This window comes from Rattus norvegicus, chromosome 11, assembly GCF_021556685.1.
Source record: "Rattus norvegicus strain SHRSP/BbbUtx chromosome 11, alternate assembly SHRSP_T2T, whole genome shotgun sequence".
NCBI lineage: Eukaryota > Metazoa > Chordata > Mammalia > Rodentia > Muridae > Rattus > Rattus norvegicus.
Window position 1 is genome coordinate 48619423 of NC_141544.1, and position 24587 is coordinate 48644009.

Genomic DNA, 24587 nt, shown 5'->3' on the forward strand with positions numbered 1-24587 from the left:
TCCATCTCCAGCACCTTGCTATAGCAACAGCACACGGACTGACTGGTGTCTCACGGTGAACTCTTTTTTTAACGGATGGAACCTTGATATATACCAGGGCTGGCTAACCGACATGTTTACCTTTGAAAGGTGACAGAAGGCTATGCTGAGAATCATTAATTGGGGCGATTTACTCCAAACATTACTTATTAAATGCTGTGTCGGACATTTCTGTAATGCTGCAGAAAGGTAATACCAAGTCGGACACAATTCCGGCCCTAATGGAATGAAATACGTGCCAGAGAGACAAAGAATTGATTAACAAAGTAAAATAATCAGTTAACTAAATAACTATCGATTAACTGGAAGGAAGGACTGGGAAGTGCAGTGGAGGGGTAGGGGCAAGGCCCCATCTCCTGCAGAGCAAAACAGTCAAAAAAAACAGGGCAAAATTAAAAAAGAGCTTTAACTAGCATCAGGGGTTTAAATAAAAATCAATAAATTTGCACGACGTAGTCAATTAAGTTGAGCGCCCAGGAAGATCACCAGGTGGCTTCTTTAGCTAGGTTGGATTTGAGAGAGAAGCCAGGTGAGGCCCTGGGGGTGGAGTGTTTGGGAGGGAGTGGCTCAAGGAAGCCTCCTGGCCACTGGGGGTCGTACTGAAGCCAGAACAGCAGCCTGAAGTGGGAGAAGGCCACTGGGAGATGAGCCAAATCGACCCCTGGAGGAGGCTCGTGGACAGCCAGGCCTCATGGCGTCCACCTCCCAGAACTCTGGCTTTTCGTCTGAGTGACCAGAGCTACTGGAAGGCTTTAGCTGAGGAAGGGCTGGCTGACTAATGTAACATAGTTCCTCTGTTAGATGTCTCTAGAAGAATTTGTGGAAGAATTTAAATTCACGAGTTCCATTGAAAAGTCATTTTCTAAATGTCAAGCGCTTGCTTCCCCCCCCCCGCCCCCCACTAAAGTACAGCAGGTGGTTCTTGGCAGGAAAAGAGTCCACTCCTTCCGACACAAACACCAAAGGGTGGGATGGAAACGAAGACTCGCTAAGTTTAGACAGACTTCACACTTGCTACCAAGAAGTGCATATGTTCCAGCTCAGCACCGGGAGAGGGCTTCCTTTGTCTCTCCCTACACAGAGCCCAGCTATTTTGGGGTGGCCAAGTGTCTGGAGGGGGTTCTGCTACTCCTGACTCTGCCAGGAAGGATAGGGCTTACAGGCTGAGGCATGATATGATGGGCTGGAGTGAAGCCCTGGATAGGTTATCAGCATGGTCTTGCCTCTTCCTCCCTAACTCAGGCTGGTCTAACAGACCTGGAACTATATCCTTACCGTGGTGTGAAATACACTACACGGTTCAGCCATCACTCAGACCAGCAACTTCCCATATACCTCCAAACAGAAGTGGAATAGTTGTCCACAATAAAAAGAAGAGAGACTGTAAGGGAAAGAGTGAGACTGTCTTTGCCTCAGAGACCACACACGGGCCTCAAGCAGTGACTGCTGGCTTCCTGTACCGTGGATACCCCTCCTAGGGCTGCACTGAATTCCCAGCACAAAATGGGAAAGTCTCTCCTGTTCAAAACCTGTGTGGCTTCCAAGATAGCAACAACGGGCAAATGAAAGTAAACATTGGCGTCCAAAGGGACGTTTATTTGCTAGGAGACTTGAGGTTCTGTGAGAATCTTCCAGAAGATAGGTCTGCTGATCTTCCCCCCCCCATTGAAAGCTTAGACAGGAGGATGACCTTCCTTCTACTTGGGCCACAGCAGTGGGATAGAGAGATTGATCAGTGGCTAAGAGCACTTACTGCTCTTCTAGAGGACCTAAGTTATCCCCCAGCATCCACATCGGGCAGTTCACAACTCCCCAGGGGATCCAACACTGTCTTCTGGCCTCTCTGGGCACACAGATACACACAGCCAAGAATAATCAGCAGGCAATCGGAGCAAAGCACACAGAGTGGAGACCAGACCTCTGTGGAAACCGGGGTCTGTAGCTCAGCTACTCTGGAACAGACACGATGCTAAGAATGTGTTCCAGGATATGGGGAGTCTCCTGGTACCTAAGAAACCACTCCTCAGAGGCAGCACCAGACTTGGAAGCCACTGCTTTAACTTCCAGGCCTCAGAGCTGGGAAACCTGAGTCCCCCCACTGTTCGTAAACCATTTGCTGTGTCCAGTTCTCCACAACCATAACAGATATCTGAACTACCCACTTCCACATCAGTTTATGCCACACGTGGCTTTTGACCCTTGGCACTGAACTATTCTGCCACCGTAATGATTTATTTCCATGCCAACTGAAGCCTGTCACATTTTCCTATTGGTTCTTCATATAGATCACAGCTAAATCCAGGTTTTGTCTTGTCTCTGGAGGTATGTCAAAGACTGAGGGTTTTTTTTTTTTTTTGGAAGGTCTGACGGGATCATGAACAACTCTTAGTTTATTTGTGGTTCAGTGATCCTGGTGGCTCAGAGCAAATGTAGGAGTCATGTTTGATTCAGGAGGGAGAAACAAAAAAAAAAAAACCCTACAAATCATAGATCTGTATGGGTCTGACTCAGTACAGACACATTTATTTAGAGATTATCAATTTTACAAATGCCATGGGTCCTTATTACGAGTTCAGCTGTTCAGACATGCCTTAGGCACACCACCCTGCAGGTTAATACCACAGTGGTGGATTTTCAAAACAGTTGATGCTCTTGAAGAATGGAGTCTTAGCCTTATAAGGGAAACAGCTGATGGTGGAGTGTACAGCGTAGCATCCAGGCCATGGGTGTGGCCCAGTCCTGCAAGCAAACTGCCCAATGTCCCTGAGCAGGGAGCCAATCCTCCTTCAGCCTCCTTTTCCTTCTCTGTAATATGAGCATTGACCCCATTTACTGGCTCTGAAGAACTTTCAAGCTTCGAAATTCAGATATAACTCCAGGGGTCTCGAACTACCAAAGCCAAGAAAAATCAAAGAAACCAAGACTTCTCTTGACTGCAACAGTCTCGACCTTCCCAATTGTGAGGGCTGGCCCTGTAGCCATTAAGGGTGAGCCTGGCAGGCAGAGACCATGCCTACTTAGGCAGGGGAATGGCTGATGATACCCCCTACTTTCATTTCATTGTGTGGCCCCCTTTGTTCTGTGCTCAGGAGAAAAAGGGCTGGACCTCAGACCAGAGACCTAAAGACACTTGCCCTGGAGGCCACAGCTGGAGAGCCAGCAGAAGGCTGAGCTAGGGTGATCCCAGGCAATGTGGCCCAACAGCTGCCCTCAGAGGTTAAAAGAGCAGGCTCCACGCAAGGCGTCTGTCTGTCTTCATGCCTAGGGCCCTGAGAGTCACAAGAGGCCTCAGGCAAGCAGAAAACATGCTAGAGGGACAGCGGGAAAAGGTTTTTCCCTAGGGTTCTCCATATTGACATTAGGGAAGACTTAAGGCCTTAACAGGCACTGGGATCCCTTAGATGGGACCTGGGAGGCTGCCAACTGTCACCTAGTACAGACCCCTGGGACCGTGCAGGTTAGCAGACTGGCAAAAGAGGACTGGTTTGGAAAGGCGTGGGGTTAGAAAGTCTGCCTTTATCATATCATACCTTGACCCAACACCAGTGGGGTTTGCGAACAGTAGACTGCCAACTACTCCCTGATGCATCCAGACCATACTCAGATTGGGGTAATTCTACCTCCCCACATATTCCAGGCCCTTACTTGCCTCTGTTTCCCCACCCTCTGGGTTCAAAGGGCTCCACTCTGTGTGTGATCCTCAAGGGGCAGGCACTCCAGCCCCAGTCCTTTTTGTCCTCTCCACCTCACACAGTTTTTGCTGAGTGAATATGGTACACCTCAGACTAAATGTTTAACTTGGAGCTGGGACCCCGCCCCATCCTCTCCTCATCCTAGCCCCGCCACGCCCCCAAGTTAGAGCCAGCCAGCCAGATCACAAAGTAAACACAAACTAGCTCTTCGGGAGGCTGCCCTGCAGTTTCTGAAAAGGATGACTTGGTAGGTTAATCATTGTTTCATAATTATGCCCAGATCCTAAAGAACTCTGTATTTCACTCTCTATGTAATTCCTATGCTCTTTCGTACTGTCTCCCCTTCTGTTGGGGGTGGGGGGTTTAGTTACGTTGGCCCTTGTACTGCTACAGCCTCCCACACTCCCCCACCTCCACAGTTCACCTGCTCACTCCTCACCAACTCCGCGTCTTCCCAGCCTCCATTTCCTCCCAACACCATTGACTTTTGATCTCAGAGCAGAAGGGGTTTGCTTTTATTAGATTCAATTTGCAGGAAGGCCCCAGCTTCCCAGTGAACGGAGCCATAACAGTCAATGAATAATCGCAGAGCTCAGCCAGGCTAGGCGCTAACTCTGCTCAGTAACTAGGAAACCATCCAAGAAGAGGAAGAGGGGGTGGGCGGAACAAACAGAAAAGGTAAATGTGTATCTGTTATGTTCCGAAGTATGTAACTGATCAGGTTGAGGTAGGTGGGGCCACCACAGACAGAACACAGAGGTGCCTGCCGTCTCTGAGAGCTCCCTAGCCGCCATGAGTACGTCTAGCTACTGTTCTTTTACTTTAGGTATCACATACTCAGACCTGGCAGGTTGGGGTGGCTTTCCTGAAGACTGTCCTTCCTCTTCATGTATGTGAGAGGGCCCCCCACCCCCACCCCCCACCCCTGCCAGAGATTTTCCTAAAATGCTCATAAAAGAGAGTTCAGAAAAAAGTTGTCATTCAGATATTTGGAACCCGTCTCTACCAAGTTTTCAGCCCTGCTGATAAACCCTATTATAGGTTTGCTTCATCATCTAAGCAACGTTTAACAATAGGGGTGCCATGACACTCGGGGTACTAATTTCTTTTGTAGCTTTCGGTGGCTCAGTATTATCAAGCGCTGCCCTCCAGCTGTCAGCCTGAGCAGCCCTGAAAGGTATGTTTTCTTGGCTCAAGAAGGCCTTCCTGGACCAAAGAAGTCTCAGAGTACCCACGGTCTCTGGAGCAGAAGAGGTGGGAACAGGCGGTCCTGTTTTGGGTACCTGAGCTTCAAGAGATCCCTATGTGTATCCATACCAAGCTTCTCAGGCACGTGGTCAAGGTGTGAGCATAGGTGCGGGGAGAGAGGGCCCACAGACACACTCCTTCAGATAAGTCCGTACCTTCTGCTGGTTTTTTTTTCTTTCCTTCTTTAAGTTAGCATATGCCGCTCCATGTCTCCATGGAAACGGAACAGGGAATCTGTCTTCTATTTAGGGAGTTCCTCCTTGACCTGGGTTCTCTGGTCCAGACCTGAATTCACACGGAGAAGCCCTGAGGAAATATCAATCCCCTGTGAACCTAGCTGTTTTAGCTTAGTGGATTGGGCCTTGACTCCTGCAAAGGTGATACACTAGAGAGAAGTATCAAATGCAACAGTATCTTGATTGGCAACAACTTCAGAAGGGGAGTTGCCATGGAAACCAGGAACCCTGAGTACAAGGGAAGGTGGGACCTTCTACTCCCTTCCCAGCAAGTCTGTCCTTGTACCAATCGTCGGTCCCGCGGCCTTGACTAAGCCTGCCATTTGCAATTTCCTACAAATCTCGGGTATCGATCTAAACTCAAGGAGGAACGCAATAATATTGAACGTACACCTATGCCTCCGGACCAATCACATAGGTTTCCAATCATGGACTCGGCGCCTTCTCACCAAAAAGGAAACCACCCTCTGGCTGGTGTTTTGACCATGAGTTTGGGAGAGTCACGTTGGACTTGGCATGTTGTTGACCTGGCAGACCATGTTAAGTAAAACACCAGTGCTTTGAAGCATTAGTAAGACTAATAATAGATGGCGCCGGAGTGCTCAGCTAGGTTGGCGCTAAGACTCGGCTCAGCCCTAGGGGGCGCTATCCACACCTAGGTAGTAGGAGGGGCCTCCCAAGACTCAAGCGGCTGCGCCACGTTCTGCTCTTCCACTCGCGACTCCGCCACCCGCCCACTTTGTGCCTCCCTAACCCCACGTAAGAGTCTTTTCACGTCGGAGGGACCAGAAATCAGGACCCACACGTAGCTCCAAACACAGGACCGGTTCTACCGCAGAAGCCTAACCACTCAATCCAAGTGCCACCAGGGCCCCCAGCTTGGACCTGCAGACGGCCGTGCGCCAGGGAGACGCGGGCGGACACGGCCCTGCCCTTCTAGCTGAACCTCCTGGGCACAAGGCCCAAGCTGGGCCTTAGGAGCAGGGGCCAGCAGGCAGGCGACAGCCGGCTGCAGGGGCGCAGGGAAGGGCCCGGGAGCAGCGTGGATCCGCCGCTGCGGGAGCACACTCTCCTCCCACGCCGGCCTCGCGCTTGCTCCTCCTCCGCGCTCCCTCCGTCACCCCTGCTGTCCCCTCCCCCGGTCCCCTCCGGCCCTCCCCCAGCTCCAGAAGAGCGCGCGGCCAGGGGATCGGGCTGGTTACTTCCTCCACCGCGGTGCTGAGCACGGAGTGGACACCACTAAGGCCCGCCAGTCCCTGCCACCGTCTCCGACCCCGCGCGCCCGTATCGGCCCTACGCCTTCGTCTCGCTGGGCCTTGCCGGCCGGGACCGCCGCGATCTCCTCTCCCCGCCGCCCTCCGGCTGGCCCTGCTTGCTGCGGCGCGGTAAGAGCGGCCCCCGTGCGCGACGTTCCTCGGGAGGGACTCCGCCCGGGGTGGGGTGCAGTGCGGGCGGCCCCTGCTCCCGCCGGTTGATCGCGCGCCCCGGAGCCTCTCCAGCTGGTTCCTAGGCACCCAGTGGCCTCAGCCGGGGATCCGGGAACCGGGCCGGGAGCGGGCAGCCCGCTTTTGTTTTAGGGAAGCCAGTGGTCGCTCTGTGCGGTTCCTGCCTGGGGCGCGGGTCTGTGTTTCTCCAGGGGGCTTGAGACACCTGGAGAGATGGCCGAAGTAGCCCCAGGTTTGGGGTGACTTGAGTGGGAGAGGAGCTAGGCCTGGGAGGATGTGGGGGTGTCCGACGCCTGAAACACCTGGGAAGTTGCGGCTCCCGGGAACATGTCACCTGCTCGGCCAGCTCTCGGTTCCCCTGGACCCTGGGAAGCCAGTACGGGACACGTCCAAGTAGGGGTGCGCGTGGCTGTTCTGCTTTTATTTTCCCCGTAGAACATATGAATGAAGGGGTAACCCGAAGCGTTTGCATATTTGACCTTTTTTTTTGGTTTTAATTTATTATTTAATCTCATAAGACTTGTACTAGCCTGCACTCAATTTCAGGGGAGCCTAAAATAGTAGTTGACTCGCTACTAATTTAGAAAGTAAAGCAGTGTGCAGTCCTGGTTGGAGACAGGAGTCATTTACTGTTGAGAGAGAGACTTACTCCCTGCTGTGAAAGCTCCTGCGCCCTTATCAGTCTGCCCACAACGCCAATCGGGAGATACATCTCCGTGTTAAGCTTTTATTAAAATCTGAGTAATCTTGCAGTACAGTTAATGTGAACACCGCGCATCCCACAGGGAAATAGTCAAACTCTCATATATGGAATTAGTCATTCATCTCTCTAAACTGATCGCTAAGCGAAAAGCAAACCAACCTTCAAAAGGTTTTTTTTTCTTTTATTTTTTTTAACCTAAATTTTACCTAAATACAAACCTATGCTCTTTTATGTAAGTGATTACCTGTTCCAATAAGGATACAGTTATCCGGGAAATTCTTGTTTCAAAACTTAACTATTCTCAGCCATTACATTTCTGCCATTTTCTTCCATTTCTTGTACACCCCCCCCCCCAACCAAAGTACCAAAAAGCTCTAAACTTGAAAATTGATTTATCTAGAGTCTTGACTTGTCCCAGGGGTTAGCAAGCACATCCAGTAGGATAAATGGACTTAAATTTGATTAGCCGCGTGTCTGCCTGAAGCCATTTAGTAGAGGGCTTTAATTCTACATGGTTTTTTACAAAACTCATTAAAAGCCAGGCAACAAAGGAACCCTGTTCTGTAGCCAGTAATTACAGCTCTTTATGTGGGAGTTTGAGCCTCCCTTTTCTGCTCCTGTTTGTACACAAAAGGCAGGGGAGCTCTATTCTAGATCTCCAAAGCTATTCTCTGCCTATCTCAGAAGCGAAGAATCACGGTGAAGTCCCCAAGTGTCTGCACATTGGGACCACAGAAAGCGCTATCCGACTGGCCCTGGAGGGAACATGTGGACACCTCTGTCTGTGTCGCTGGTTTTCTGAGGGTGGCTTGTGTTTAATCAACAGGTTACAGGGCTGACTTCATCTAAGTAGGCGACCTGAAGTTCTCAGTTGGCGGGCATTTCCTAGGGCTGAAGTGTGACAGAAAGGCCTGGTTTAATCATAATTGCACACTCTGCTTCAGTGGGCTGTGGTAGGCAAAGCCCACTCAGCCATGGCTAGGATTTAAGGCCCTACTGATCTGAGGTGAACCTCCATAGACACCCCCACAGGAATGTGACCCGGGCCAGTGACTCAGTATCATCGGGCCTCAGTTGTCTCGGAATAAGGTGATTTTCCTTTTGGAACCCGCGCTCAGGAGGATTGAGGACGTGGGACTTGGTCTTCCCATCAGGCATTCTGTCTAGCCTTCATCTGTGAGGAATATTGAACATTCAGTGAGTGTAGCTAAATAATATACCAAGGGAGAGCCTGAACAAATATGCCTTCTCTGGAGACTGCACAGGCCCTGCTGTGACCTTACCGGGAAGGTGGCTCCTTCAATTCGTCTCAGCTTTTCTGGACTATTCTAACCCAAATCTGCAATCAGAAGCCTCCCCCAGGATTCCTTTCTGCTCTCGATGCCTTCTATCAAGGTGTGAGTGTGCACATGTGTGCACTCACTCGCACATGCTGCACATGTCGGTATAGGCATGTGACTAGTATGTGTTAGTAGGGAATTGTTAAGCCATCTGCCATTGGCCATAATGTTGACTATAAAAAGACACAAGAAAGGGGAATCAAAGGAAGTTTAAGTAATTCTTTGAGGCTATGCTATCTGCTGCCTCTAGTGAGTTCTATCAATTGCATGCTAATTTTAGTGACAGTGTGTGGTTAGCAGGTGGGTGCGCATGAAGGAGAGCGGAGGGTGGGGGCGGGTGGGGGTGGGGCTGAGGTTTGCACACTCCACACCATGGAGCTATTGAAGGCTCCAGTTCTGTAGCTCAGAGCCTGGAAGACAGGAGCTGCCGTAGAGTGATGGTGTGTGGAAATGAGGTTCGGTGACTGGGTCCGTCTAACACTCTGTTACTGTTGAAGGGCCTTCCTTTATTTAGTGTGTCACTTGCTTAACTCGTAACTACACGTTAGGGCCCCAGAAAAAGAAAATTTCAGACCCCTGCAAGTCACATTTTTTTTCCTTCAAAACAGTCTTAAGAGGTCAAATTGATTTTACCTCAGTCAACCTAATGTATTCACAACATTATATAAGCACAAAGTAAATATCCAAAGTACAGAGACATTTTTCTTCTTCCTACTAGCTCTTGAGAACTGACGGGTCTCCTCAGAGCCTGTCTCCCTTCACAGTAGCAGTGTCCAGTGCCAGTAGCCACAGGTGGCCAGCTGGTAGTTGCTTGGTTGGTCAGCCCAGCTCTGGTATTTAAGCCCCTACTGTTAAAGCAAGGGCTACCCTCTTGAAGAAACGCAAAACTGTGCTACCCATAAAGGAGAGATGTTCTCAGATCTCATACTCAGAGCCCAGGATCTGGGACAGTATGAGGAGCTGGGTGTTCAGGGTCATGTGCTTCTGAATAGGCCGGAGAAGAGATAGCGAGAGAGCGAGAGCGAGAGCGAGAGCGAGAGAGAGAGAGAGAGAGAGAGAGAGAGAGAGAGTTTTCTTGTTCTTCTTGAGAGCTACTTTGCCTGGATCCCTTTAAAATAAGAACTCCCATATCCGAGTGTGTGGACTTCGGCCACCTGTAGTGTTCTATCCAGCTAAAGACTGAAGGCGCCATCAGTGGTCAATGCTGTCTTTGAAATGTGCTTTAGTGGTGACCTCTTTGACTCTGTCTCTTTCACTTTTTTTCAAGATGAATGATTTTGGAATCAAGAACATGGACCAAGTGGCTCCTGTTGCCAACAGTTTTCGAGGGACACTCAAGGTATGTATGGGCTTCTTAATTATTCTTGTCAGTTCCAGTAACTCCATTAATAAAGAGAAAAAGACACATGGCCCCAGGTTTTAGGTATCTTAGTTCTGTGGCTCTGATGAAATTGTCTCTCCTCTCTTTGAGCCTCTCAGTTTTCTGTGTTGTCAAATGGGTATCTTGGTAGTATTTGTATCTGTCCCCCAAGATAGGAAAGTAGTTCATTTGCAGATGAGTTCATCCTGAGGCTCCTTTTGAATGGGAAAAACGAGTCCCGTGATTGTTAGAGAAAACAGCTGGAAAAAACTGTATCCCCTGCTTGTCACCCATTTAGAAGTTTCCATGGCTGATCGAGAAGGCTGTTTGTTTCTGAACTTCCCTGCCTTTATTTATTTGTGTCTGTGCACATGCACCACGATATACAAAGAGGCCGGAGGATAATTTGTGGGAGTCAGTTCTCTCTTTACTTTCACCGTGGAGGTCTGCCGCGTTTTGAACTCAGGTCACCATGCTTGGCCCTGAGTGTCCTCACTGGTCAGACTCATTCCCAGAAGGCTGTTTGACTTAAATGGAGAATAGGCATCTTGTGTCACTTCCACCAGGAGGGGCCGCATCCACCAGGTTAGAGGGAGACTGCTCTGTCTGCTGTAGCAGCCCGAGGCTGTTTATGCAAACCCCAAAACAGACTAAAGACAGAGCTGGCTCCCTGTGGAAACACTTTCCATGTTGTGTCTGTGACCTGTTAACTCCTTTTGGAGCATTTCTGTAGCATAAACTGGTCATTTCTTGTGTGTGTGGTGAGGGTATATGTGTGTGGGGTGTGTGTGTGTGTGTGTGTGTGTGTGTGTGTGTGTGTGTGTATAGTAAGAAGGCCAGTGTTAAGTGTCTTTCTCTAATGTGTTCCATTTTATTTTTGAGACAGCATCTCTCACTGAACCTGTCGCTCACCAGCTAGTCCTGTTTAGGAATCCTGTCTCTGCTTTCCTAGCTCTAGGATTACTAAACTACAGCACAGTCTCTGGTGTTGGCTCTTGCCTAACCCCTTCTTTGCAACAGGGTCTCTTGTCTTCTATTAGCTGGTCCCAAGTTTCTGGGGATTCTCCTATCTGCCCCCCCTTCCCAGCACACTGGTGTTACAGGCAAGGGGTCTCCCTGGGCAGCCGCACATGGGTTCTCAGGATTCTAACGCATTGTGCCCACGTTTGCCCGGCCGGTGCTTTTCCTACTCCGCCTCCTCCCCAGCTCCCTAAACCATGTTTAAGGTTATGTGTCTGGTGTAAACCACAGAGGCAGAACCTGGCACTCATTTTCTCTGTTTGATGTAGTCACGTGCCTTAAGGGACAGAGATGGTAAAGGTATAAGGAGTTGGCATAATGGAGCAGAAGCTGCACACACCCCTGAGGTGGGAAAAAGCCCTCTGTAAACTGAAAGAACTTGCTGACGTCTGGATTCGGAGAAGATGTCCATTGCCAGAGTCTGTGTGGAAATGTGTAGCAAGGGTTTGCGCTGTTCATTCACTTCCTGGTTTTAAAAAAAGGACTTCCAGAAAGGCACTTTCTAGAGGCCTGGGCAACACTTGGGGGAGGGTTTTGGTTTTGGTTTGGTTTGTTCGCTGTTGACATCTATTTAATATTTCACCCAAATCATCCCTGCGCAAAATCCTAAGTACGTCCAGTTGAGGCCTTCACGTTCCTCAGGGGGCCTGTCCTCCCAGGTAGTTGGCAGTCTGGGGGCTGAGGAACTGGGCCTGGGGCTAGCAGCCTGTCCTCTTGCGCAATGGGGCCATCACTCATTCTTCTGCAGTTCTGGAGTGAAGGCTCTTGCTGGGCTGACTTCATTTGTAAATGTGTTACACATTTTATTCGCCCGTGACTCAACACACGGGTCATTGTGTTACACATGATGTAGGGTTTCCAGATTATGTTGGGAAATAGAACTTTTCTTCACGATTCCTAAACAAACCGGGCTGGGGTGGACCGGCCTTGCCTAGTGCTCCTCCCATTCGGGGCTGCTGTGTTTCATAAACCTTGTGTCTGTGAGATCATGCAGCCGTCCGCAGTTTCCAGGGCTTTGTGTGTGTGTGTGTGTGTGTGTGTGTGTGTGTGTGTGTGTGTGTGTGTCCGATTTTTCCTGAAAGTTTCCCTGTGGTGGAAGTTTCTTTTCTATAGTCTCTTTTACTTTTTATTATCATGGAAAATAAGGTTGTTTTTCACAGATTATTATTGTCCAAACCACTCTGTGATGAGGAATTCTCTCACTTCACTTAAGGTGGTAGATACTTCAAAGGAGCCATCCAAAGATGAAAATAGCTTGTTACTGTTTCGATTTCCCGTGTCTTCCCAGCCTTTTGCTTGAATTGCGTGGCAGAACCCTATGTCAACTCAGGTTTTTCTTTTCCTACACCCCATCTGCTAAAAGAGGTCTTGGTCTTCTCCGAAGACCCCTCAGTGTGGTCCTAAGATTCTGCCGTTTCTGGATATATTTCCTTTATTAAGTTGATTATGCTGATAAAATAACCTTCCAGGCCATCTGGCCCTACGAGGTTAATTAAAGAGTGCAGAGTGAGATAGAATTGTTTGGATTACTTTGAGGTCATTGGCCCATGTTACCTTAGAATGGCTGATGTCATCAGGACGGACCCATGGCTGGGTTACTGTGGACCACTAAGAAAACACGTCATCCAGCAAGTTCATGTGGCATTTCTTTTTCTGCTCCGCAGCGCCAGCCAGCCTTCGACACCTTTGACGGCTCTCTGTTTGCTGTGCTTCCTTCTCTCAGTGAAGAGCAGACGCTCCAAGAAGTACCCACAGGCTTGGATTCTGTCTCCCATGGTAATTTGTTCTCCACCCTGACAGACGGTGCGGGGCTTCCCTCCCTCGGCAGCAGGGTCAATAAAGACACGCGATCAGTTAATAGAGATAGACCATTCTCCAGCCAAGAATGTCAATATCTTGAGTATTGGGTATGAGAAGTCTGATAGACGCCTGGGGCCTGAGAGAAGGCGGTTTTCCTCTTATGTGAGTGAACTGGTCGCTCTGGTGTCTTCACAGGAAATCCCCACTGTGAGCTGAGACCCGTCACTCACAGCTCGGAACTCCAAGAGTTGTACTTTGATCTTTACAAACACTTCCTCATATCCCTGGCATCTTTCTCAGATTGAAGGTGGTGGGCACTGAAAGGTGTCCCAGCTTACACGCACACAACACGCACATACGTGGACACTCAAACTCAGACACACTTTCCCCTTTGAGTTCTGGGACCACAAATTCCTCTTGCTCCTCCTCACCCTTGATAGTTCGGTAGGAGTCCTCACTACCACTCTTTATTCCAGTCAAAAGCCTAGTGCGTCACATAAGTCTCGACAGTGTCTTCGTAGAGTAATTGGTTGAACACGTTACAGATCGACTGGTCATGGAACTGGGTGCTCAAGCACACAGCCCAGAAAGATTGATTAAAGATCCCGTGCTTTCGTAAGAGCAGTGTGATCTGGCAGAAATATCGTTCCCGAAATTTCTGAGAGCATCGGAAAAGATTCCTTTCCAAAAACAAAAACCAAAACAAAACCGTGTGGCGTGCCTTTTTTACTGTGCGGCATTATGTGAGCCTGACACACCTGCCTTCCTCTGCCGTCTGCTTAGCTTACTGGACACAGCTCCCACCAAACACGTTCAGGCAGACGGGAACAATCTAGCTTTTTGGCCTTGCAGCCTGACATTGTCATCTGTTGGGGGCCACACTCAATAGCCACGTAGTCAAGTTATAAAAAGTAAAACCTCATGTTTTGAATATGTCTGACAGTTTTGCATTGGGCTACTACGTTCATGGCGGTCCTCAGCTGTGCACAGGCTGCAGGCTGCAAGGTTGGACGCTTCGAAGTGTTTTGAACAAAAACCGTAAAATTTAAATTTTTTTAATACGTTTTAGGTAGGAATGATGTCCATGCATCCCTGCTTTATGACGCTTCACAAAATATTTCATTTTTATTTTCAAAGTTTAACACAAATGCCCGGGGACTTTGCCAGGCTGACTCAGAGCTCACTGGATAGCCAAGGTTACCTCATTATTCTCCTGTCTCTGTCTCCCCAGTGCTGGGATTACAGCCGTGTACACCAGATTCATTTTTATTCTGGATTTTCCTTTCTGTAATTGGAGTAATTCTAGGAACTCTTAAGCACAATTGGTTCCTAATGTCTTTGCTTACTTTTTTTAAAAAGAAAAAATAGCACGCCAAATTATATCTCTGTGATTATGGTAATGGAGTATACTTTTTAAAAATCTTTCCTTGTTTGCTTTTGGAGTTTCTTTTTCTGGTAATAATGGGTATAGAACCTCCTGTGTGCTCGGCGACTGCTGAAACGCGGAGTGGCACCCCAGCTCTGCAGCTGGATTCTGTTAAGAATCATGTCAAGATTTGCAGTCAGGGTTCTCTGCAGCCTGGGGCTTTTCAGCTTCTGTGGACATTACCACCCGAGTCCTGACGTCCCTGTGGTCTCTCTCTAGACTCGGCCACCTGCGAGCTGCCTTTGCTCACTCCCTGTAGCAAGGCGGTGATGAGCCAAGCCTTAAAAGCCACCTTCAGTGGCTTCCACAAGGAGCAGCGGCGTCTTGGCATTCCCAAAAGTAAGTGCTGGGCTATCGTGGGACTGGTTGGTCTGGGCCCGTCTTTAAAACGTTCCTGGTTGTCTCTTTCAAGGAGCCCAAGAAACGTAGCCACCACGAGCCTGTGGTCTGCTGCACACCTAACCCCGCACTAATTAAACACCAAGTGCCACTGGTGCCTTAGAACATCCCTGTGTCACAGCAGGGTCGTGTGTGTTCATTTCCTGATTCGGAGCTGGCTGGGCTTGGGGAATTGTTGAGGGCCACACGCCCTCTCTGTCTTCTGGGATGTTCACTGGCGGTGTCCGCTCTCGCCCTCCCTTCGCAGACCCCTGGCTGTGGAATGAGCAGCAGGTGTGCCAGTGGCTGCACTGGGCCACCAACGAGTTCAGCCTGGTGAATGTGAACCTACAGCGATTTGGCATGAACGGCCAGATGCTGTGTAACCTCGGCAAGGAGCGCTTTCTGGAGCTGGCGCCCGACTTTGTGGGTGACATCCTCTGGGAACATCTGGAGCAGATGATCAAAGGTAAGGTGCAAGACTTGGGAGGCAGGCGGGGACCGACCCAGGGAGCCCTTCCACCTCAGGCTGCCCAGTGGTAGAGTCCATTGCCTCAGAACACCCCCCCAAGCAAGTCGAACGGGGAGGTGGCGACAGGGCTTCATTCCACGGAGGGAAGTGTGTGCAATGTTCGTGGAGTGCCAGGTGTAGCCACGAGGCAATAGCCTGAGTCACCAAATTGCTGGCTCTTGCCAGGCTGTTCTGGTTGTACCAGCTCAGAGCACCTTGGAAATGTAGGCCAGCCAGGGTGCCAGGTGGGTGAACTCACCAGAAGGACGGAGAGAGACAGGGTGGCCTGAGTGTGAGGCAGTACACACAGATCATTCTGGATTTGCTAGGAAGTGACTCCTGCCCACTGAGGATTTTGGAGAACCGGCTGTGACTGGTCGACTTGTATAGACACGGAAACGTTAAAAGCAGATACGGGATTCAGAACTCTCTCATCAAGGCTAGGGGTGCTCTTGTCGTCAACCTTAAAGAAGATCAGTGAGACCTGCTTAAAAGATACCTGGGTTTAAATGAGGAATGGTGACAGTCAGGCTAACTTAAGTTAAAACAAGGAAAACAAAAACAAACAAACAAACAAAAAGTTACAGCACCATGGTTAGTTTTCAACATATAAACTCAGAATTTCACGTGTGGTTCTGCCGCCAGACTGGTTTAGTTAAGCTTCCTAGAGTTAAGAAAACCGACTTTAAAGACTCCCCAATTCTTGGGGAGCATGGACTGGTCTTACCCGACGCGTTTCTGGGCAGCCATTTATGTGGCAACTCTGGCCTCCTGGGCTTTTGTTCAGCGTGTATGTCTGTGTTGGTTGGCTTAAAGGGATGATGTGTGTGATCCCGTGTTCCTAGTAAAGTTACGTACAGAGAGCACACACTTTCTGTGAGGACCTCTGGACATCTCAGACCAACCTAGAGGATGTGGCGCCCCACGGAGGACAGGAGCCAAGCCCATTGCTTTCACCCACTGTTTTCCCAGCCCCAGGACAGATGGTTCTTCATAAACACAGGCCTGAAGTGAACGCACAAACCGGGCTGTTCTACACAGTGACATCACCGGTTTTCGGAAAACTTACCCCAGATTATTAGAAAAGTATCTTGTAATTTTAAACATAAGGGTATTGCAGTGAAACGGAAGAATGTGAACGGCCGGCGGCGAGGCGAGTCGTCCCGGTATCCACACGACAGGAGGTCGAGGTACAGCTCTCCTTGTAGAGTTTTCAAACTGTCTTTCTTCTGTGTCTCTTTTTCAGAGAACCAAGAAAAGACAGAAGACCAATATGAGGAAAACTCACACCTCAATGCAGTTCCTCACTGGATCAACAGCAATACATTAGGTCAGTCAGGTGACTATGCCTTAAGATCTCTGGTTTTGGTCTCTCTCCAGCTCCTCGGAGAGCCTAGGCCTTCCTGTGGGGTCTGCCCTCGGCATTGGTCCACCAAGAAGCTGAAATGTGGCGGGGCCACGTGAAATGTGCATTGAGAATCTAAGACCCTGACTAACTCAGAGGTCTTAAAACGAAACCAAGAATATATACACTATTCCTTGATGAGTTAGGATACTCTTTATATATTGAGGGTGACCACTGCTATGCAGGGGCTGTTAAAATGGAAAATCAACTTCACCTGTTCCTTGACTTTTATGTAGCCCCTGGAAAACTTAGCATCCCTTAAGAGGCTCCTGTAATCTCTAGGAGGCACCACTGCTCTAGACCATTTTAACCATAAAGAGGAAGAAGAAGTCAGTAGTAGACACTAATGCAGTATGACACAGGAGGTGGCCAGAACAAACATGTGGAAAACTCTGTGCCCTGGACTCTTGGCACTCGGATAGCTGTCACAGAATGGGGTCCTCTGTGTTGGTCTAGCTACTGGAATGCTGGCTGTCTCTGCCGTCTCATGTCTGATGTCTGATTCACCCTTGTGTTCAGGCTTTGGCGTGGAGCAGGCTCCATATGGAATGCAGGCACCGAGCTACCTCAAAGACGGCCTCCTGGATGGCATGTGCCCGCCGTCAGCCACGCCTGCGGCTCTCGGCTCTGAGCAGGAGCTCCAGATGTTGCCCAAGTCTCGGCTCAACACCGTCAGTGTCAATTACTGTTCCATCAGCCAGGACTTCCCCGGTGGCAACTTGAATTTGCTCAACAGCAGTTCTGGTAAGAGAATGTTCTAGAATAAGGTTATTGGTTTGTCCTGGAAGCCAGTCAGGATGAGAGATGCTTGGTAAGCACATCCTGTCCTCAGCCACTGGAGAAGGAGGTTAAAGGACTGGGCCACCTTCCAAGTGACTATCCAGAAAGCACCTGTTTGAAACCCTGGTCCAGGTTCTGTTGGTAAACAGTGAGGAACACTGGGTAGCTAGAGAAATTTAAGCTAACTTCCTCGTGGTGGAGTACTCTGCTGAGACGTATGGGAATATGCTAGGTTCCTTTTTTTAAAGAATGTAACATACACGGTCCACACATCCGGTTGGATTAACAGGGCTGTGCGCTCCTGTGTTAACCGCCATCTGCATGGAGGCCGAGTTTCTAGCAGTCTGTGAGGCTTCTTCCCATTCTTCCCAGACCTCTTTACAAGAGCGACCCGTTTTCCTTTGTGTCATCACGGCTTGGCTTTTGCCGTCCTGGGGTGTCACGTGTAGCGTTGGCTGGATGTCTAATTTGGTGTTTGTCTTTGGAGTCTCGGGTTTTATCTGTAGTGTGGCATTTGCTCTTCCTCGTGATCGTAGAGCGATTTTCCACACGAGGCTACATTTTATCCATTCTCATGTTATTTCCATATAAAGTTGTCCAAGAAATTAGTGCCTGAGTTTAGGAGTGCTCAGAGGAGGTCTGAATGATGCCGTACCAGCCCTGTGTGTAGCCTTGGGGGTGGTTGGCAGGGATGCAGGGGTTGGGAATCACGATGCCCCTGACTGGATGACCCAGAGGTGCTGACTCTTCTCACACCCCAGAGGGGTCTCAGCATTGTTTGGTTGTTTTTAACCAGGAAAACCCAAGGAGCACGACTCTCCCGAGAACGGTGGGGACAGCTTCGAGAGCTCTGACTCGCTGCTGCGGTCCTGGAACAGCCAATCGTCCCTACTGGATGTGCAGCGGGTACCTTCCTTCGAGAGCTTCGAGGAGGACTGTAGCCAGTCTCTGTGCCTCAGTAAGCCGACCATGTCCTTCAAGGACTACATCCAAGAGAGGAGTGACCCAGTTGAGCAAGGCAAACCAGTTATTCCTGCGGCAGTACTGGCTGGCTTCACTGGTGAGTGAGCACTCGGGGCCCCAGCAGGCTCCTAGGTGACCAAAGCACCTGCCATGCCTACTCAGGCCTTGTCCAGGTTTGCCATGACCCTCATACTCTGAGGTTCACTGTATGCAAGTCCTATAGCTATAGGGCCAGGCTTGCAGAAGTTTTCATGCTAGGATCCGGGGGGTTGGGGGGGAATCCCAGGCCACACCTTCTACCTGGGATGGGAGGTAAGGAGGTCGGAGGTCAGACCGACTCTGGTCCTGACTCTGACTCACTCTGGATCTCCAGGAATGCAAACCAGCCTGGCCTGGTCAAAGGATGCCAGCACTGTTTACCCCACTTGGCCTCCAAAACTATCCTAGAGAGGACGAGAGAGCTCTTCTAGACAGAGAACGGATCTTAGAGCTGCTTTTTTAGAACCAGACGATTTCAAAAACCAGGGCAAGAATATCAAGAATGTTCATTTTCTTTCCTTCGGATGCCTTTAAATAGATCCTCTTTTCATATGCTGGCCACAAGAAGCCATTGTGGATTTTTTTTTTTTAAAAACCCAATTTTTAAGATAGGAGGTTAAAATGAGGATGTGGGACTTTTCTTTCCATCATCAAAAACAAACGGCTACATATATGTATAAAAACTCATAAAGGGGTTTGAACCTGTGGCTGCCCCAATACCTAGGAATCTAAGAACCGCTAAGAAAACCCCACAGCATTAGGAATATCTTCCAGGATGGTAACAGTACTGTTTGTTGGTTAACCCTGTGGTGTTAGCCTGGGCAGTGTGGAAACCCATTGGTGAATCGGTTCAGAGGTGAAAAGTCCTAGTGGCCACAAAAGTGAGTCAGCTCGGTCTGGTTCAATCTGAGGCCTCGTTGTGCTTCCCCAAAGCCTTTTATATTTGAGAGGAAGGTGACCACTTAGGATCAGATCTCATCTTTCCTTTCCTAAACTGTGATAGGGAACCCAAGACAAGTTGCTGTACATCCTTAAGAGAGACAGGGGGACAGAAAGCCTCTTTCTCAGAGTGGTGGTTCTGAGTGCCTGTGGAGCAAAGACAGACAGTTGTCAGTGTAGGTCACCCCTGTGTGCTTCATGGCAGCAAGTCTCATGATACAGTTTCCTTTTGGCCATGAGGGTGGACCTTTGATAAAAATGGCCGTTGAGTCCCTACTCCAATACCACTGGATATTTTCAGAAACGAACTTTTAAGGCTCTTGTACAGGAAGGCTTTCAGCATCAAGAGGGTTAGTGCTAATGAGAGTTGCTGGTCCTCATCCTCCTCCCAGAGCTGTCCTCTTACATGAGTAGTGGGTAGGGAGGAGAGAGAACTGTGGCTCCTGACCATTATAGTGTTTCCTGGGTGCTCCCTGAAGCCCCACTTACTCATCAGCACAACGCCCACCCAGCGGGGACATGTTCTCAAGGCAACCTGGTCACTGAGAGGGTCAGATCCCTGAAGATCTCAGACTCCCTGTGTAACTGGCCTCCCTTTCTTTACCCCAGGAAGTGGACCAATCCAGCTGTGGCAGTTTCTTCTGGAGCTACTCTCTGACAAGTCCTGTCAGTCTTTCATCAGCTGGACGGGGGACGGATGGGAATTCAAGCTCGCTGACCCCGATGAGGTATGGCTACTGGCCCTCTCAGTCTCAGTCTGTCACAGTGGGTTCTAAAGCCAACCCTGAGTATGAGGAAAGCCAACAAGAGCCCTCCTCCACCAGGAATCCCTGGGTCTTAGGCTGAAAGGCAGCCGCTGCCTTGTGGATGAATGGGCCTGATGTTCGTTGAGTAGCATTCTCCCTCTGTGGACACTGTCTTGTCAGAGGGTCTCTGGTGACCCTCAGCAAGCTCTAGGGGGAGCTTACCTTTGTTCCTAGTTAGGCAAAACACATAAGTGGCCCAGCAGCCTTCAGGGCTGGCACTGAGGCTTCCTGCTGGAGAAGGCTTTTGTAGGCATGATTCCAGCCATCCTAATAATCTGTCAACCTCTCTGTGTCTGGAGGAATGAGCATGACTCATGGGCCAGAATACTCTCTTCAGCTATCACATGGCTTGATGTGTGTCTACGCTGGCAGAGTGGCTGCCTAGCTTACCCGCAACCATGGGTTCCATCCCCAGCACCGCATAAATCGGGTGTGATGGCACAGGTCACCCTGTGATCACAGTACCTTGGGTAAGGTCAGGGGTGGGCAGGAGCTGGAGGATGAGAACTCCAAGGTCATCCTCACCGGTTACACAGTGAGTTCCTGGCCAGCCTGGAATACAAAAAAACTGACTTTTTTTTAAAAGAGAGAAAGGATAAAAATTTAAAATCAGGACAATGGGGGCACTCCTGGTTGCAGATGGCTGGTATAAGAGGCTGTGCTGATTTGTAGCTGGGGACAGAGGCAAGGACATCTGCATGCATTTATAGAGACCCAGACTGAACATCTGTGGGTCCCCATGACAGTTAAGTTCTTCTGGGTGAGCCCTTGGGGCCAGGGGAGCCAGTTATGACCCAAGAGAGGATATAGGTGACTCTGGCCTTTCCGTGTCTTCCTAAAGGTGGCCCGCCGGTGGGGAAAGAGGAAAAACAAACCAAAGATGAACTACGAGAAGCTGAGCCGGGGCTTACGCTACTACTATGACAAAAACATCATTCACAAGACATCGGGCAAGCGCTACGTGTACCGTTTCGTGTGCGACCTGCAGAACTTGCTAGGCTTCACTCCGGAGGAACTGCATGCCATCCTGGGCGTCCAGCCTGATACGGAAGACTGAAGTCCTCAGGACCACCCTGAGGCAGCCCCGGGCCCCAGGGACTGAGTGGGAAACCCGTCCTGACCCACTTGCTCCAAAGACCCATGGGAGGGCAGGATGAAACCCCTCTGGGGAGAGCCACCAAGCAGCAGTGGCCTTTCATCTCACGCCTCTCCCACAAGCCAACTCTCCATGGTGGAAACTGACAGGGCCTCTCTGTCCTGTATGAGACTCTGAAGGGAAGAGTCTCCAGGAAGCCACCGTGGCACCGAGCAGGCCGTGTGCAGATCACAATCGTTGTGGCTATTTGAGATGCTCCAGGGAGCCAGCATGTGGTGGATACACAAACACTGAAAAACATTGTTTGGCCACCGGGAGTATCCAGCGCAAACGCCACCTCCGCTTGAGAGGGCTGGGCAGATGGAGGATGTGATTGCTCCATTTCAGAAGTCAGTTTGTCTGTATATATTATTGTATCTTATAATTGTCCGAATCCTGCGACAGTTCTATTTAACAGAAGTTGTATATTGTATTTAAAGTAATTATAACTTGTTTGAATCAAGAATGCAGATACCTGGTAGGTTATCTTTTTTTTTTTTTTTTTCACTAGCACATAGGAACGCCATTTTACACAGATTTGATCTCTTAGGGGCCAACTGAGAGAAATCATAATATTCTGTTTTTGTTTTATTTGCCAGCAGGAATGGGGTCTGAAGGATGGACCCTGGTTTTTACTTTTGTTTTGTTCTGTTGTTGTTGTTGTTGTTTTTGTTCTGACTGGTTCATTCTCCAGTCAGGACTTTGTATATATATTTTTTTTATAAGAAACATAATGTTATTATTCGAGGGTCCATGTGGCCTCTCCGCTCTCTCCTGGACTGTAAAGCCGTAGAGCAGTATTTTTCTTGACCAATGGCACGTGTTTTCCACTTCCCTGCATGCCTTAAGCCAGTTTATACACAAATGTATTTTATTTTTTGGCGTAACTGTGTTTTCCAGGCAACACCCCTCCCCCACCCCACAGCCAGTCATTCCCTTCCTTCACCCCAAGGTATTCTGTGTGACTACAATAAGAAGACTATTTTTGGAAATTTATGACTCCTTTTCAGATATCAGAAGGGATTTATGTAGCAGCTATTTTTACTGCAAAAGTAACTCACTGGAAAAAAAAATGCAATTTGTACGAAAGCTTTATTTTTATCTCTGTCGTGTGAAGGGAGGTGTGTCGGGCGGGCAGGGGTGAGGGCAATCAGGAAAGATCTTCTATCAGCTTTGACCTTAAATGAAGCGTGGTGCTTCCTGTCTCGCTGACCTGCTACGTCTCTTACCATCTGGGCTGCATGCTCCTCTTTCTGTTCCGTGTGCTCAGAGAGTTTGCGCCTCTTTTTTGGGGGGTGGGGTGGGGGTGGGGTGGATACCTAGAAGCACAGACAAGGCAAGCACGCTGGGAAATGGTGTATTGGAGCAGTCTGTATGAGGTTCTTATGTGGTGAAGGGCTAACTCCCCCATGAGACCCCCATGCTTTCATCCAGTCATATGGTTTCTAAAGTGAATGGGCTTCTCCATTTACCAGCATGGTGGCCTCAGACCAGATATTCATAAAGAGCCTTTGAGACCACACAGGGGATGCAGGACCAGCTGGGACCTGCTGTGCCAGTCCTGGGTTGCCTTGGCCTGCATGCCCAGAGAGAAATGCTTTGCGGTTTAGCACAGGGACCTGTTTGTCGCCGGGACATCTGTGTGTAATATAAACAGACATGGGACTAGGAACATACTCGAGTCAAAAGCTTAATCCTCAGTCAGTTTATACGCAGTCGAGCCACATGAAATTGCCAAGTTTAGCCCGAGTTTTGTCAGCTAAGATGACGGTTTTACATGGTTGAATCTAACAGTCATGGAAGTCCTCAGAAGTCTTAGGCGTGGTCTTAAGTATGAAGGTTTTGTAATTTGGCCTCCTCTTTCTCAAATAATAAAGTATTTGGTTTATGACAATGCCTCTTTGTAATGTTGGCTTCTTGGAATACTCCTCCTCCCTCTCCAGCCCCCACACAAACCAGGTAGATGAAGATTTGAACTCATTCCACACCCTCATCTGCATGACCTTGAAGTCCAGCTTATTAAGCTAGAAACAAGATGGAATCCACTAAGCCCTTCCTCGAGGAATTAGGAGGGGGAAACTGTTTATAGTGAAAAATCTACCTGGGGAAGGATTGCAATAGAAGTTTGGAAAAAGAAGAGATTTTAGGAAGCTTGTGTGAAACACTAGAGTCGGAGGTTGAAGCACCTTTTGAAGCCACAGCACCATTTCCCTCGCTGGAGTTCTGACATCAATGAGATCATGTGTAGCTGATAGTTTTAGGGTGCATCCTCTGACTCCCAGGACATGTCCACAAAGATACTGAGAAACCACACCTATGTCTCACAAGTCTCCCAACTGTGACACTATTAACACCCAGCAGGGGCTGAAGTCAGCCCCCCAAGTCCTCCAGGGAGCTGGTGGTAAACACCTGCAAAACACCAGCTTGCTATTGTATTACAGATTAAATTTTTTAAAAGTTAAATCAGAGCAAGAGTTAAATCAGTTTAAGAGCATTTGTTGCTCTTGCAGAGCACCTAGGTTTGGTTCCCAGAACCCACTTGGAAGCTCACAGCTGGCTGTAACTCCAGTTTCAAAGGATGCGACTCCCACTTCAGTGGCAAGGCAAGCATGTGAACACGCATGCAGACAATTTTTTTTTAACGTTTAGAATTCTCATTTCGAAATCACATACATTAACCTAAGAGCACTTAAGTTTTTTTTCAAGTACATTATAGCATTGTCTCCTATGTTTACCCATCTCTTTAATATTTAAGCTCTTACATCTTGAGTATATGAAGTCAGACCTAATAGATTCATAATCAAATTAAGGAAGAGTGTTCAATGGCACACAAGTTCTTAAATGTTGATACTGTGGTTATTCTATAAGATACTGCTACATACATGGTAACAGGAGGGGAACTATGGTCAGATGAAGCCATAGAGTAGCTTATTGCTACTGTATTCTACCATAGCAGTCTATTTTGAATCCTTGCCTATGTATGATTTTTGTAACCTGCATTTGTTATTTGCAAAATAACATAGGTTAGCACATACTGTCAAAGGATTTCCAGTCTTAATATCTCTTCCTGTCTATATGGAAAAACTTCAGAAAGTTATCAAGCTCACAGTCTCAGATACAAGTTCTTAAATGTTGAAAATTCAACTTTTTATCATCAATGACCATCCTTTTCCTAATTTGTTTACTTTGAAAGCATCAAGCTTGTCTCATTTAATTCTGAGAAACAATCAACCAAATATCCACAGTAAGATATTGTTTACCAATTGTTCTTTCAGGTTAAAAAAAAAAAAAAAGTAGTAAAATGAAGTGGTTAGTTTAGCTG

At 48.7% G+C, this 24587-nt stretch overlaps 1 protein-coding gene across 1 annotated transcript; it reads left to right on the forward strand.

The window, feature by feature from the left end:
• The first annotated feature begins 6375 nt into the window (after window positions 1-6375).
• Window positions 6376-23162, forward strand: Ets2 (ETS proto-oncogene 2, transcription factor). Its single transcript, NM_001107107.1, is given in 10 exon segments — window positions 6376-6600; window positions 9971-10042; window positions 12748-12859; window positions 14529-14648; window positions 14956-15156; window positions 16445-16528; window positions 17123-17347; window positions 18180-18443; window positions 19934-20052; window positions 20972-23162. Coding segments are annotated over 9 exon segments (1413 nt in total). The 5' UTR covers window positions 6376-6600; the 3' UTR covers window positions 21188-23162.
• Window positions 23163-24587: the final 1425 nt, after the last annotated feature.